This window comes from Oncorhynchus keta, chromosome 23 (assembly GCF_023373465.1).
Source record: "Oncorhynchus keta strain PuntledgeMale-10-30-2019 chromosome 23, Oket_V2, whole genome shotgun sequence".
In the NCBI taxonomy this organism is placed as follows: domain Eukaryota; kingdom Metazoa; phylum Chordata; class Actinopteri; order Salmoniformes; family Salmonidae; genus Oncorhynchus; species Oncorhynchus keta.
Genome location: NC_068443.1, coordinates 47,217,071 through 47,232,506, shown reverse-complemented (window position 1 = coordinate 47,232,506; position 15,436 = coordinate 47,217,071). Strand labels below are relative to the sequence as shown.

Below are 15,436 nucleotides of genomic sequence, written 5' to 3'. Positions count from 1 at the left end.
CATGTTTGTGGGGCAGGACGAAAGAGCTATCTAAGGCAATTTTAGCGGGACTGAGGGCTCTACAGTGAATTAAAACAATAAACACTAGCCAAGACAGCAGTAGACAAGGCATATTGACATTAGAGAGGCATAAAGTAATCACAGGTGTTGATCAGGAGAGCTAAGACAACAACGGGTAAATGGCGAAGAAAGGGCAGAGCAGGTCAGTTAGATGCAGGACCTGAGTTTGAGGCTGGGGCCGACAGGTAAACAAAATTAGGGACTGTGTTATCGAAACAGTCCATGAGGCATCAGCTGTGTAGCCGAGTGGTCATAGTGTCAAAAGAGTAGCAATAGGTGAGACAGGGTGCTGTACGGTATTCACTACTACACTGGGCGAGGAGGGGACAAAGCATTCAGAAAAAGCTAACGGGCCGGGGCTAGTAGATGGTTACAGAATAGCCTGTTGAGACGACATCGGGCGATCACATCGGCAGTCCAGTCGTGATGGACCGGCGGTGCTCCGTGTCGACAATAAAAGGGTCCAGGCCAATTGGCAAAGGAGGCTAGCTGGCAGCTAGCTAGGAGTATTGATCCAGTGTAATGATCCAGAGAGGCAGGAATCCGGTGATATGGTGGAGAGAAGCAGTGAGATTAAGAAGTGAGATTAAGATATACTGTATATACGAAAAAAGACTGGCTATTTACAAGGGTTAAGACACGGGATAAGAAAAAGACAGATATACACGTCCTACTGCGCCGACATCTTGGATTTTAAATGTATGTCAAGAAGCAGTGCGGCTTGGCAGGGTCGTGTTTCGGGGGACGCATGGTGCTCGACCTTTACCTCTCCCGAGTCCGTACAGGAGTTGCAGCATTGGGACAAAACTGTCATTGAGTGGCTGCTGCCATACATGTAAAACATGTATGTACACCACTTTAAACAATGCCACTTAAAATAATGTCTACATACCCTACATTACTCATCTCATATGTATATACTGTACTCTATATCACCTACTGCATCTTGCCATCTTTATGTAATACATGTATCACTAGCCACTTTAAACAATGCCACTTAACTTCTTCGATATAGGGGGCGCTCTTTTAATTTTTGGATGAAAAACGTTCCCGTTTTAAACAAGATATTTTGTCACGAAAAGATGCTCGACTATGCATATAATTGACAGCTTTGGAAAGAAAACACTGACGTTTCCTAAACTGCAAAGATATTGTCTGTGAGTGCCACAGAACTGATGTTACAGGCGAAACCCAGATAAAAATCCAACCAGGAAGTGCTGCATTTTTTGAAACCGCCTCATGGCAATGACTCCTTATATGGCTGTGGAGGAGCTAGGAGTCAGCTTACCTTTTCCACGTTTTCCCCAAGGTGTCGTATTTGTAGGCATATCATTGGAAGATTGACCCTAAGAGACTACATTTACCAGGTGGTCGCTTGGTGTCCTCCGTTGCAATTATTGCATAATCTCCAGCTGCAGTACTTTTCTGTTTGCTACTGAGGAGAAACCCAACTGCCACGAAGGATTCATTTGGAAAAATGTTTGGCATTGTAGTGAATGAATTGTCATATTTTTTTCTTAGCCAAAAGTGATGAACAAAACTGAGCGATTTCTCCTACACAAATAATATTTTTGGAAAAAATGAACATTTGCTATCTAACTGAGAATATCCTCATTGAAAACATCCGAAGCTCTTCAAAGGTAAATGATTTTATTTGAATGCTTTTCTTGTTTTTGTGAAAATGTTGCCTGCTGAATGCTAGGCTTAATGCTATGCTAGGCTATCAATACTCTTACACAAATGCTTGTGTAGCTTTGGTTGAAAAGTATATTTTGAAAATCTGAGATGACAGTGTTGTTAACAAAAGGCTAAGCTTGTGTTTGAATATATTTATTTCATTTCATTTGCGATTTTCATGAATAGGAAGCATTGCATTATGGTAATGCGCTTGAGGCTATGATTACGCTCCCGGATACGGGATTACTCGTCGCTAGAGGTTAATATAATGTTTACATACCCTACATTACTCATCTCATATGTATATACTGTACTCGATACCATCTACTGCATCTTGCCTATGCCGTTCTGTATCATCACTCATTCATACATCTTTATGTACATATTCTTCATCCCTTTACACTTGTGTGTGTATAAGGTAGCTGTTGTGAAATTGTTAGGTTAGATTACTCGTTGGTTATTACTGCATTGTCGGAACTAGACGCACAAGCATTTCGCCACACTCGCATAAACATCTGCTAACCATGAGTATGTGACAAATAACATTTGATTTGACTACCAATTGGGGAGAAAAAGGGGTAAAAGTACCAGCAAAAAAAGGAAAAAGGAAAAATAGTCAATGAGCTCTAAATTAACACCATTCTACTGACAATGCTTGTCTATGGAGATTGCATGGCTGTGTGCTCGATTATATATTCCTGTCAGCCATGTTTGGCTGAAAAAGCCAAATGCACTAATTTGAAAGGCTGTCCACATATCATTGTAGATATAGTGTATATTCCGTTTCGTCTGTCCATTAAAGAAAACTATTCCATCAGTCTACATCCTATTATCGTGTGTGTGTGCCTGTTTGTGGTAATAAACCTGTGTGGACTGTAATCTTCTCCTACTGGTCATTCACCCTTTTAACACAAGGACGCAGGCCGATTGTACCTATATATAAAAAACGGCACCTCTTTCTGAGTCTACCACCAGATGGTGGCTCTCTTTTTCAGTCTCACTGGGGCGGCTCCCCCTCTCACTGGGGCGGCTCCCCCTCTCACTGGGGCGGCTCCCCCTCTCACTGGGGCGGCTCCCCCTCTCACTGGGGCGGCTGCCCCTCTCACTGGGGCGGCTGCCCCCTCCACTGGGGCGGCTCCCCCTCTCACTGGGGCGGCTCCCCCTCTCACTGGGGCGGCTCCCCCTCTCACTGGGGCGGCTCCCCCTCTCACTGGGGCGGCTCACCCCCTCTCACTGGGGCGGCTCCCCCTCTCACTGGGAGGCTCCCCCTCTCACTGGGAGGCTCCCCCTCTCACTGGGAGGCTCCCCTCCCCTTGCTATCTGGCCATCTCTGCCTCTCACTGGCTCCCCCTCACCGGCACCCCTTCCTCTCTGGCCGTCTCTCCCCGACTTGCTCTCTGGCCGTCTCCCTCAGCCTTACCCTCGCTATCCATTTCCGCTCTCCACCTGCCGCTGCCTGCCTCGCTCTCCCGCTGCCTTCCTCGGCTCTCCCGCTGCCCTCCATCTCTCCCGCTGCCCTCCATCTCTCCCGCTGCCCTCCATCTCTCCCTACTCAGAGGCATGGGGGAAAACCAGCCATCTGGTGAGCTGGAGCAGAGAGAGAGGAGGCTCACTGTGTCATAATGGGCCTACCGTCGTCGCGGTGACGTCAATCCAACCCTAGCCAACCCAGCAAACCCCTCTTCCTCTTCAACCCCCCTCCCTCCTAACCCTTGCTATTTTTAGACCTGACTTCAAGATGCATTTCTCTCATTTTTCTCTCCTGGGTCTGTTGTAGAGTTGGGAAGTCTTGAGTAATGGTGTCAGTTTCTGTAGCAACACAAGACAAAAGGGTTGCCTGGGTCATGTTCATTAGGCACCAAATAGAAGAAAACGAGATAGATTGGGACTACCTGGACTTGTACAATTACGAAAGGCTCCTTTTCACATTCCATTTAAAAAAATGATGTATGTTATGGTCCTACTGAACACCACCCTAGTTTAACTCAGCCGTGTCACTTGCAATATATTCCATGACAAGTCATATGTGTGCAGTTGAAGAGTGAATTGACTGGTACACATATAGAGTGAATTTCAGTTTAATTGAAATGTACTGAACCAATCTTAGGTTGCCTCTTTCTACATAGGCTGATGGAACCAAACAGATATAATAATACATAGATATACACAGTGTACAAAACATTAAGAACACCTTCCTTTTGCCCTCAGAACAGCCTCAATTCGCCAGGGCATGGGACCCTAACAATGTGTCGAAAGCGTTCCACAGGGATGCTGTGCCCATGTTGACTCCAATGCTTCCCACAGTTGTGCCAAGTCGGCTGGATGTCCTTTGTGGACCATTCTTGGCACACACCCATCATCGCTTTCACCTGGTCAGTCTGTGTTTTGTACACAGTATACATACTGAAATTGTTCTATTTATCTATATAGTTGGGACATCGCATTGCAAGCGCAATTTAAACCGTATAGCCTTTTGTCTCATCCACTAGTCCAATCCAAAACAAATAGCAATAAGTGTTACGATTTTGCCCAGAACATTTTCGCTGAATCAGAAGTGTTAACTGCGTTAGACCCGACGCCCCGAAAGCTGTTTCTCTCAGAGACGCGGGCAATGGATATTGCAGCTAAATCATACCTGTCCTTACATCTCAATAGATCTCAATAGATGCCAAGGTAATAAAAAAATATAAATCTGTCAGTTTGCTTTGCTTCCATTTGTTATTGACTAGGTCTTTAGCAGGTATTTTATTGGATAAAACCTACTGTCTTTTTTACCCCCTACCCAGCCACGTGTTTCGACAATTAATAGCAGATCAGAGCTACAGTAGGCCAATATGCAAATAAGCCATTTGCCACACAGGTCTGCCATCTTTGAACTGAATGTGTGTTTACAGGCAGTAGCAACAACGTGACTTCAGAGCATTAGAAAGCATTCACCAAAAGCCATAAAATACTGTACATCGGAATGTATTTCTGCAAATATGTAAATATCACAGGAGTCCTTACATTTGGGAACTTTACAGTCAAATTTATCAAACAACCATGCACAAGTAGGCTCTCTCTCCTCCCTAAGATCAACAACTAATGTTAACCAGAGCAAGGGAAGGTAAAATCTAATGAGGTAAGAGTAGATAAACCCTCAATTTTTTTCAGCACATACTGTAGTTGGCTGTCAAAATTGCTCTGATAAACGATGGGGAATAGGCTGGACAACAGAATGAGTCAAAGTTCATCCAAGGTTGAAAAATGGCCAAAGAACATTGGTTGAGCTGGAACACTAGTCATAGCAAATTAATTTAAACGACCCTTTGAGCCTCTTCTGACTGGAATGATCCTTAGAATTCCATTTTCCTTAAATGACACCAAAAAAATGTACACCTTTTTATTTTACCACTACAATCTGTTTTTAGGACAAAGCTGAAAAATAAAAACTTGATGGTGCCGAGTGTGCTTGTCTGAATAACATAACGAGGAAGTAGGAAAAAATGGCTAAATCTGACTATTTCTGGTCGAGTGATTGATTACAGCAGAGTACGCTTCCCAGCCTTACATAATTAGAAAGAGGAGATCATCCTGATTAAAATCGTGTCTGACTTTAAAAAAAATCTAAATATTCACATTGCGAGATATTTTGTGAAATAAACAGACATACCTACACTACCGTTCAAAAGTTTGAGGTCACTTAGAAATGTCCTTGTTTTGTGAAATAAAAGCACATTTATTGTCCATTAAAATAACATAAAATTGATCAGAAATACAGTGTAGACATTGTTGATGTTGTAAATGACTATTGTAGCTGGAAACGGCTGATTTTGAATGGAATAGCTACATAGGCGTACAGAGGCCCATTATCAGCAACCACCATTCCTGTGATCCAATGGTATGTTGTGTTAGCTAATCCAAGTTTATCACTTTAAAAAGCCAATTGATCATTAGAAAACCCTTTTGCAATTAAGTTACCACATCTGAAAACGGTTGTGTGTGTTAAATTAGGGTTGGACTGAAAACCCACAGGACGGTAGATCTCCAGGAAGAGGGTTGGGCAGCCAGAAACAAATAACTTTCTTCTGAAACTCATCAGTCTATTCTTGTTCTGAGAAATTAAGGCCATTCCATGTGAGAAATTGCCAAGACACTGAAGATATCGTACAACGCTGTGTACTACTTCCTTCACAGAACAACGCAAACTGGCTCTAACCAGAATAGAAAGAGGAGCGGGAGGCCCCGGTGCACAACTGAGAAAGAGGACAAGTACATTAGAGTGTCTAGTTTGAGAAATAGACGCCTTACAAGTCCTCAACTGGCAGCTTCATTAAATAGTACCAGGAAAACACCAGTCTCAACGTCAACAGTGAAGAGGCGACACCGAGATGCTGGCCTTCGAGGCAGAGTTGTAAAGAAAAAGCCATATCTCAGACTGGCCAATAAAAGAGGAACTTATTTCTCTCAGATATTGCGCACAAATTAGTTTACATCCCTGTTACTAAGCATTTCTCCTTTACTAAGATAATCCATCCACCTGACAGGTCTGGCATATTAAGAAGCTGATTAAACAGCATTATCAATACACAGGTGCACCTTGTGCTGGGGACAAAAAGCCATTAAAATGTGCAGTTTTGTCACACAACGCCGAAAGATGTCTCAAGTTTTGAGGGAGCGTGCAATTCGCATGCTGACTGCAGGAATGTCTGCCAGAGCTGTTGCCAGAGATTTGAATGTGAATTTCTCTACTATAAGCCACCTTCAACGTTGTTTTACAACATTTGGCAGTACGTGCACCTGGCCTCACAACCGCAGACCATGTGTATGGCGTTGTGTGGGCAGGTTGTTTGCTGATATCAATGTCGTGAACTATGTGCCCCATGGTGGGGGTGAGGTTATGTATGGGCAGGCATAAGCTATGGACACAATTTAATTTTATCAATAGCAAATTTACCGTGCCATTTATCCGCCGCCATCACGTCAATTTACCGTGACGAGCTCCTGAGGCCCATTGTCGTGCCATTTATTCGCCGCCATCACCTCATGTTTCATGTCTCAATATCCAGCAAACTTCGCACAGCCTCTGATGAGGAGTAGGACAACATTCCACAGGCCACAATCAACAGCCTGATCAACTCTATGCGAAAGAGATGTGTTGCACTGCATGAGGCAAATGGTGGTCACACCTGATCCACGCCCCTACCTTTCGGTATCTGTGACCAACATATGCATATTTTTATTTTACCTTTAATTATCAAGGTTAAGTCAGTTAAGAACAAATTCTTATTTTACAATGACGGCCTACCCTGGGCCAAACTCTACCCTAACCAATTGTGCGCCGCCCTATGGGACTCCTGATCATGGTCGGTTGTGATACAGCCGGGGATCAAACCAGGGTCTGTAGTGACGCCTCTAGCACTGAGATGCAGTGCCTTAGACCACTGCACCACTCAGGAGCTGTATTCCCAGTTGTGAAATCCATAGATTAGGGCATCATTTAATTATTTCAATTGACTGAACTGTAACTCAGTAAAATCTTTGAAATTGATGCATGTTGCGTTTATATTTTGGTTCAGTATATAAATCATAATCAAAATCATAAATCATAAAATGTAAATCCTAATTTAGCCTAGAAGAACAGGTTGCCTACACAGTAAAGGGGGGCATGATGTTTGAGGGTGGATGCAGAAGGAGAAGGAAGTGTGCAACATTAAAAAGGGCACTTGTAACAACAAAAGTAATGTACAGTCATATCAGGCATGGGACCTATTCAGATTTTGTGTAATTAGACAACATGAAAGTAAAATCTGACGTTGATTTGACAAAAGCTGGATCTCTTCTAGCCATGACCAGCCAGCCTTGGTATTTCGTAGACAGCCCTATTTTGTTATTTATTAGGGACTAATTAAAATGTTCATGCCTAGGCTATATTAAATGAGATTCCTAGATTGTATTTGAAAACAGCTCTGTTTGGTTATTTATTAATAACCATTTTCATACAGGTTGTTCGCAAATTATTTTATACAAATATTATATTTAGAAGTGATGTTTTATTACTGTTCCCCGTCTACTGACCCATAGTGATATACTGTATGTTTACTGTATCCATGTTGAAGAGAAGAGTTGGTGAACAAGGGCAGCACAACATTTCATTTATGGATGTTTGTTTCTTTATCAGAATAAAAGACAAACACAAACCCGGATCCTTTGGTCATATGTAAGCCGATCAACACACATCGCAGAGGCAACACCAGTCACAGCAGGTTAGGAAAACTTAATCAGCAGGTGACGATAAAAAAATATCTACTTTTGATGTTAATTTGACAAAAGATGGACCCCTTCTATCCACGACCGGCCCGTCCCGCCCCACTACCCATTCAGCAGCACAGCTGGAAAGACGACAAGGCAGACAAAATGAAGAAATTATAAAACTGACGTTGGACAATCAAATTCTATATGTAAATAAACAAAATTTGTTAAGGCTGGTTCATTACAAGAAATCTTATTTACAATGCTTCTGTGAAACGAGTCCCGAGGCATTTATGAAAGCACAGTTCTACTGGTTGATGATAATAAATGTTGTGTTTATTGTAATTTCAACTATCGTGGGGTCGTGACTCTTGGCATATGTGGCTTATTGTTAAAAACAATTGTTCCTATTTTAGGCAGTTACCTACCTAGTGATTGCAAAATGGTGACTCTCCAATGTGAATAGTTGGCACCGATGTTTCCTTTCCAAGTGCTACTGAAATGCACCAATGGCGCATGATACACATCATTACTCTACACGTCTATCAATCCATTCCAAATCTATATACAATACATGTCAAAGGGGCGGCATATGTTGATCTTGGTTAGGACTGGGCCTGAAGAACAAATCATTTGCCTCTAATTTACATGTGTTTGCGGTCTGCTCAAATTGATCTGCTGTTGTTGGCAAAATTATCCAACTCCTTGGAATAGCTTGCAATGAGCATCAGCCTCGTTACGTTGTCCTCAAGAAGGCGTGATCTTGAGGCCGTCTTTACTGTTCTGGAGAAAAGAATTCCCTCTCGGCGGGCACACTGGAAACAGGGATAATCAACACAATCTTCGTAAATTTTGTTCAGTCGGTGTACACTTCGCTGAAGTCCCTTATGAAGACCTTGCGTCTTTTGTGTGAGTAAAATTAGAAACACACACACACTAATTTCCAAGCAGCTTGAGGATTTACCAGATTATTACGTATATTTTCCTTTGAACTTGGAGCACATCGACTGGTATTTCTCCCAGACAATTTGGCCAGTAACACTTGTATTTATCTGCAAAAAAATAAATAAATCTGGGCCAAAGGACGCAATTTACCTGCAAAAAGAAACCCTTGTGTGTGTGTGTGTGTGTGTGTGTGTGTGTGGTGGCGACATGGCTCTAGCTGGCCCATGGTAAGCCTTTGACCTGGAATCAGGTCCGACACCACGGGAGCCAACGTAGAAACGATTTGAGTAGAGCAGCCGAAAGGCCCTGGGGGTGAATAGTCAAAGGCCCTTGTCATGTCCAGAAATAAACCCATAACCTCTAGCCCTGCGCTTCAAGTGTAAAAAAAGGTCCTGAATTCCAATCGACTCCTATAGTCACTGTAGCTGAATGTACCAACTCAAACTCCCTGGTCTGGTATACAGATACAAATCCCCACATAAAAAGCATCTAACAAGCCAATTACATTGACAGGTGATTCATTAAAATATCACACAAATGTATGTGCATGTCTCTCCTCTTCATAAAAGTGGAGGCAGGGAGGAAGAGCAGCTGAATCTTGATGAGGGAATGGAGATGGTGTGAACTTTTTCTAAAAGTAGATATCATATCCAGCGCCAACCCAGTGTCTATATACAGTGCCAGTCAAATGTTTGGACACACTTACTCATTCAAGGGTTTTTCTGTACGCTTGACTATTTTCTACATTTTATAATAATAGTGGAGACATCCAAACTATGAAATAACACATATGGAATCATGTAGTAACTAAAAAAGCATTAAACAAATCAAAATATATTTGATATTTTATATTCTTCAAAGTAGCAACCCTTAGCCTTGATGACAGCTTTGCACACTCTTGGCATTCTCTCAACCAGCTTCACCTGGAATGCTTTTCCAACAGTCTTGAATGAGTTCTCACATATGCTGAAAACTTGTTGGCTGCTTTACTTCAATCTGCGGTCCAACTCATCCCAGACCATCTTAATTGGGTTGAGGTCGGATGACTGTGGAGGCCAGGTAATCTGCTGCAGCACTCAATCACTCTCCTTCTTGGTCAAACAGCCCTTACACAGCCTGGAGGTGTGTTGAGCCATTGTCCTGTAGAAAAACAAATGACAGTCCCACTAACCGCAGACTAGATGGGATATCACTGCAAAATGCTGTGGTAGCCATGCTGGTTAAGTGTGCCTTGAATTCTAAATAAATCACAGACAGTGCCACCAGCAAAGCACCCCCCCACCACACCTCTTCTTCCTTGCTTCACGGTGAGAACCACAAATGCGGGTGATCGTCCGTTCACCTACTCTGCGTCTCGGAAAGACACGGCGGTTGGAATCAAAAATCTCAAATTTGGACTCAGACCGAAGGACAGATTTCAACCGGTCTAATGTCCATTGCTTGTGTTTCTTGGCCCAGGCAAATCTTTAGTGGTGGTTTCTTTGCAGCAATTCGACCATGAAGGCCTGATTCACGCAGACTCCTCTGAACAGTTGATGTTGAGATGTGTCTGTTACTTGAAATCTATGAAGCATTTATATGGGCTGCAATCTGAGGTGCAGTTAACTCTAATGAACTTATCCTCTGCAGCAGAGGTAACTCTGGGTCTTCCTTTCCTGTGGCGGTCCTCATGAGAGCTAGCTTCATCATAGCACGTGATGGATTTTGCGACTGCGCTTGAAGAAACTTTAATGTTTGTATTGACTGACCTGTCTTAAAGTAATGATGGACTGTCATTTCTCTTTGATTATTTGAGTTTATCTTGTCATAATATGGATTTGGTCTTTTAACAAATATGTCTCTTTTTTCTTACTTAGTCGAAACACATCTGATTGGCTTAAACACATTAAGAAGGAAAGAAACTCCACAAATTAACTTTTAACAAGGGACACCTGTTAATTGAAAAGCATTCCAAGGTAACTACCTCATGAAGCTGGTTGAGAGAATGCCAAGAGTTTGCAAAGCTGTCATCAAGGCAAAGAGTGGCTACTTTAAAGAATGTAATTTATTAAATACATTTTTATTTGTTTCACACTTTTTTGGTTACTACATGATTCCATACATGTTATTTCATAGTTTTGATGTCTTCACTATTATTCTCCAATTCAGAAAATGGTAAAAATAAAGAAAAACCCTGGAATGAGTAGGTGTTTGTACAAACATTTGACTGATACTGTATATATAAACATCAATGTAAACAGGATGCACCTGAGCTCAATTTCGAGTCTCATAGCAAAGTGTTTTTTTAAAAGTTTTTTGCTTTGCCATTATGGAGTTTAGTGTGTATATTGATGAGTAAAAAATATAATTGTATCAATATTTCAAATAAGGCCGTAACATAACAAAATGTGGAAAAAAGGAAGGGGTCTGAATACTTTCCGAATGCACTGTCTGTTCATAGCTAGCTAGCAGCACAAGCAAACGCTGTGCAAATATCTCTTTACCCACCATCAACACCAACAATCTCTGCACAGCACAACAAGGTGAGTCCAAAAAGGTATTGTATGCTCCTGCATAAATGATGGAGTATGACAGGGAGATATGTGTACTGTAGCTAATAAAGTAATACTAAGTGTGTGTTGTGTAGTAAGCTGTTACTAGCCCATGTGCCTCACCCTAATAATTTGCTCCCTTTTCCCCTCATAACTTAGCCTACTGTTCTGACTTGGTGGAGCACATTTAACCTATAGCCTGTTTTAGAGAACTGTCAACATTGAATATTGTCATTGGCTGCTTATATGCCCCTTTATCCTACAGTTCTGACTTGGTGTACAGGGAGAATACTGTAAGAACGGCCCATGTTCTGAATTCTGTCGCTGTACATTTCAAAAGTGCTGAACAAACAGTTATATTGACTACGTCCATCCTAGCTCGCTCATTGACTTTGGCTCCTGAGTGGCGCAGCAGTCTAAGGCACTGCATCTCAGTGCAAGAGGCGTCACTACAGTCCCTGGTTAAAATCCAGGCTGTATCACATCCGGCCTTGATTGGGAGTACCATAAGGCGGCGCACAATTGGTCCAGCATCGTCCGGATTTGGCCGTCATTGTAAATAAGAATTTGTTCTTAACTGACTTGCCTAATTAAATAAAAGGTTAAATAAAATAAAAATGGAATTATATTAATCCGCTCAACGTCCCCTTATGCCATCGTTTGCACATATCAATTGTCAGTAGAAACCACATTTATTTATGCAAGTCAGCCATATCAGCTATGTTTTTTCAAAGGCAGTAAATTAGGCTGAATGAACTGTTTTGCTGGCAGACAAGGCGCCACTGACAGCCAGGTGTAGCAGTGGTGAGGTGTTGGGACTAACAGTTTGACAGCACTGTTTGTGCAATTAATGTACTGTTTAGTGTTTGGCACCGTCATAGTGCAATTAATGTATTGTTTATGTGTTGTGTTGTGGCATTGCATCTAAATTATCATTTTTTTGCCCCACCAAGATTTACATGATATAAATCGTCACCGTTCCTACATATTGTTTGGTTGTGCTTGCCTGGAACTAATGACAGGGGGAACTACGCTTCACGAACAGAATCTTTTCAAGCAAACATCTGCTCCTCACCTGGTTGGTCATCGGAAGCGTAAAGTAAAAAGACTGTAGAGAAGCAATTATCTGCAGAAAAACCGTCAGGACACCGAAGTAATACCCTGGGTAATCTTGAACTTGAATGCAACAGAGGTGTTTTCTAACAGTAGAGGATTAGGGAGAGTGTACATCAAATCGTATTTGTCACATGCGTGAAATGCTTACAAGCCCTTAACCAACAATTCAGAACAAGAAATAGTTACGAAAATACAACACATTTGCAACAATGTTATTCTATCTTTCCGCAATTGTATGCCATCTATGGCACTGGGTCATGTTCATTACGGCTTTCAAACTCAAACAAATGAACATGATCCTGTAATCGAGTGGTACAAACTATCTCCTCGACCTAGACGCTCCTCCTGCACGGACACTGTTCCAGATGCCAACAATAACTGTCAATGAACTGAATCTGAATGGGTGGAAACCAAAACACGAGGTAAAACAGGCCATCCCCAGGGCTGTATTCAATAACGCACACGGTATTAAAACAATTTACATGGAAACAAGTAAGCAAGTGTTTCTCATTGGACAAATTCAGGTATGTTCCTCATTTTGGCCAATAACAGCACCTTGACGATAATAACAACAACATCAACGAGTGTAATGAAGCAACACTCGGCGACACTCTTTTCAATCTGCCACCACCTCCTGCGAAACCAACTGGATTTGAATTAGCAAAGCACAGGGGGTAAAAACAAGTTCCCGAGCACAGCAGAAAGCTCTGCACACTCCACTGCAAGGTGTGGGTGAGTGATTTAAGAGAAAGCGAGAGAAAGAGCGATAGGGAGAGGAGAGAGAGAAGTGTGTATGTGCGTGTGTTACAGAGAAGAAATATCATTCCAGCTCCCCCAGACCCTGTGAGGCTGTGGATTTGAGACTGATAATGACTCCTCGGCTAAAATGACCGCCATCTCATTCCCCCCACGCCATTCAGACAGTAACTGGGTAATAATGTTTGAGCTTCTGCTCAGTGGAGGGAACCACAGCCAATGAGAAAGTGTGAATTAGATTCAGTCACAGAGGTCTGTGAGAGTGGGTGACCGTGTTACTCGGATGCAGTCAGACTATTAGTCTTGGTTGGTAGAACTTCACCTCAGTAGGTATCGGATCAATAGATAGGCCTCAATCAAATCTAATTGATATTAAAGATATATTTTTCAAGAGAGACCAGCTATGGTTCCTGTTTGCAACCCAATAGTGAAAAAGGAAGATGCCGTTGCTATTTGGAAATGCACCATGCATGTTGTTAGCCATATCAGACATCAATCTTAAAATGACCTTGTCCCTTGCCGCCTCCTACACTACGTGACTAGACATAATGAGACCACCCCAGTCAGAGTCTATGTGTGTCTGTGTGCGTGTGGCAGTGATCGCTGGTGGGCAAGACCATTCCTCCTATATTAGCCACCCACCAGCCTCCTCTGATGTGAAGTCTGTACAGCCTGGTAACACTAGTACTTACCGCCTCCTACACTACGTGACTAGACATAATGAGACCACCCCAGTCAGAGTCTATGTGTGTCTGTGCGTGTGGCCTATATTAGCCACCCACCAGCCTCCTCTGATGTGAAGTCTGTACAGCCTGGTAACACTAGTACTTACACTAGTACAGGGCGGACGGCGTTGTTCATGTTGCCGTAGGCGGCTCTTCCCAGCAGCTCTCTGAAGCAGCTCTCGGCCAGAGACGCTGGGTTTTCCTCACCATCCTGCCCTGTCTCCGAAGGCGTGCCAGGTGGGCCCACCCTGAGAGAAGGAGAGAGAGAATTGATCAAAATCGCTGTTTCCTCACCACAGATAAGTGCACTCATACAGAATGTATGTATTGGCTTGAAATAAAAATGCATAAGTACCAGTAACATTAATACCAGTATCTCAAAAGATATTGAATAAGAAAATGTAAACTTCTCAGCAGTTTTGGTCCAGCTGTTATGAATAATAATAATAATAATATATGCCATTTAGCAGACGCTTTTATCCAAAGCGACTTACAGTCATGTGTGCATACATTCTACGTATGGGTGGTCCCGGGGATCGAACCCACTACCCTGGCGTTACAAGCGCGTTACAAGCGCCATGCTCTACCAACTGAGCTACAGAAGGACCACAGCGAGTTAGAGACAGCGAGGGGGGTGACTGGAGACAAATGTCCATCAGAGAAAACAGAGGAAATCAACAAGAGAGAGAGAGTGCAGGTCTAGAGAAAGTCTCATCAGCAATAAATCTGTAAATAATCAGTCTATCAGAGAAAAGGTGTTCGTATGTGTGTCTGATGTGAAATGGCTAGCTAGTTAGCAGGTGCGCGCTAATAGCATTCAATCAACTTAAGAGTGTGTGTGTGTGTGTGCGCCCACGAGTGAGAGCGAGAGAGAGAGAGACAGAAAAGTTAATCCGCGTCTTCGTGACGATTTACACGACTACACTATATAAACAAAAGTATGTGGACACCCCTTCAAATTTGAGGATTCGGCTCACACCCATTGCCGACAGGTGTATAAAATCGAGCACACAGCCATGCAATCTCCATAGACAAACATTGGCAGTAGAATGGACTTACTGAAGAGCTCAGTGACTTTCAATATGGCACCGTCATATGATGCCACCTTTCCAATAAGTCAGTTATAAAAAAAAAATAAAAAGCTGCCCCGGACAACTGTAAGGGCTGTTATTGTGAAGTGGAAACATCTAGGAGCAACAACGGCTCAGCCGCAAAGTGGTAGGCCACACACGCTCACAGAACAGGATCGCCGAGTGATGATCGGTTGCAACACTCCCTACCGAATTCCAAACTGCTTCTGGAAGCAACCTCGGCACAAGAACTGTTCATCGGGAGCTTCATGAAATGGGTTTCCATGGCCGAGCAGGCGCACACAAAGCTAAGACCACCATGGGC

At 42.8% G+C, this 15,436-nt stretch overlaps 1 protein-coding gene across 3 annotated transcripts in view; it reads right to left on the bottom strand.

Annotated features, from left to right (window-relative positions):
- efr3a (EFR3 homolog A (S. cerevisiae)) overlaps positions 1 to 15,436 on the bottom strand; it is a 237,755-nt gene that overhangs the window by 94,576 nt on the left and 127,743 nt on the right. For all 3 annotated transcript variants that reach the window (XM_052477338.1, XM_052477339.1, XM_052477340.1), the window contains exon 8: positions 14,149 to 14,289. In XM_052477338.1, the coding sequence (XP_052333298.1) occupies positions 14,149 to 14,289 (141 nt within the window). The remainder of the gene's footprint in view (positions 1 to 14,148; positions 14,290 to 15,436) is intronic.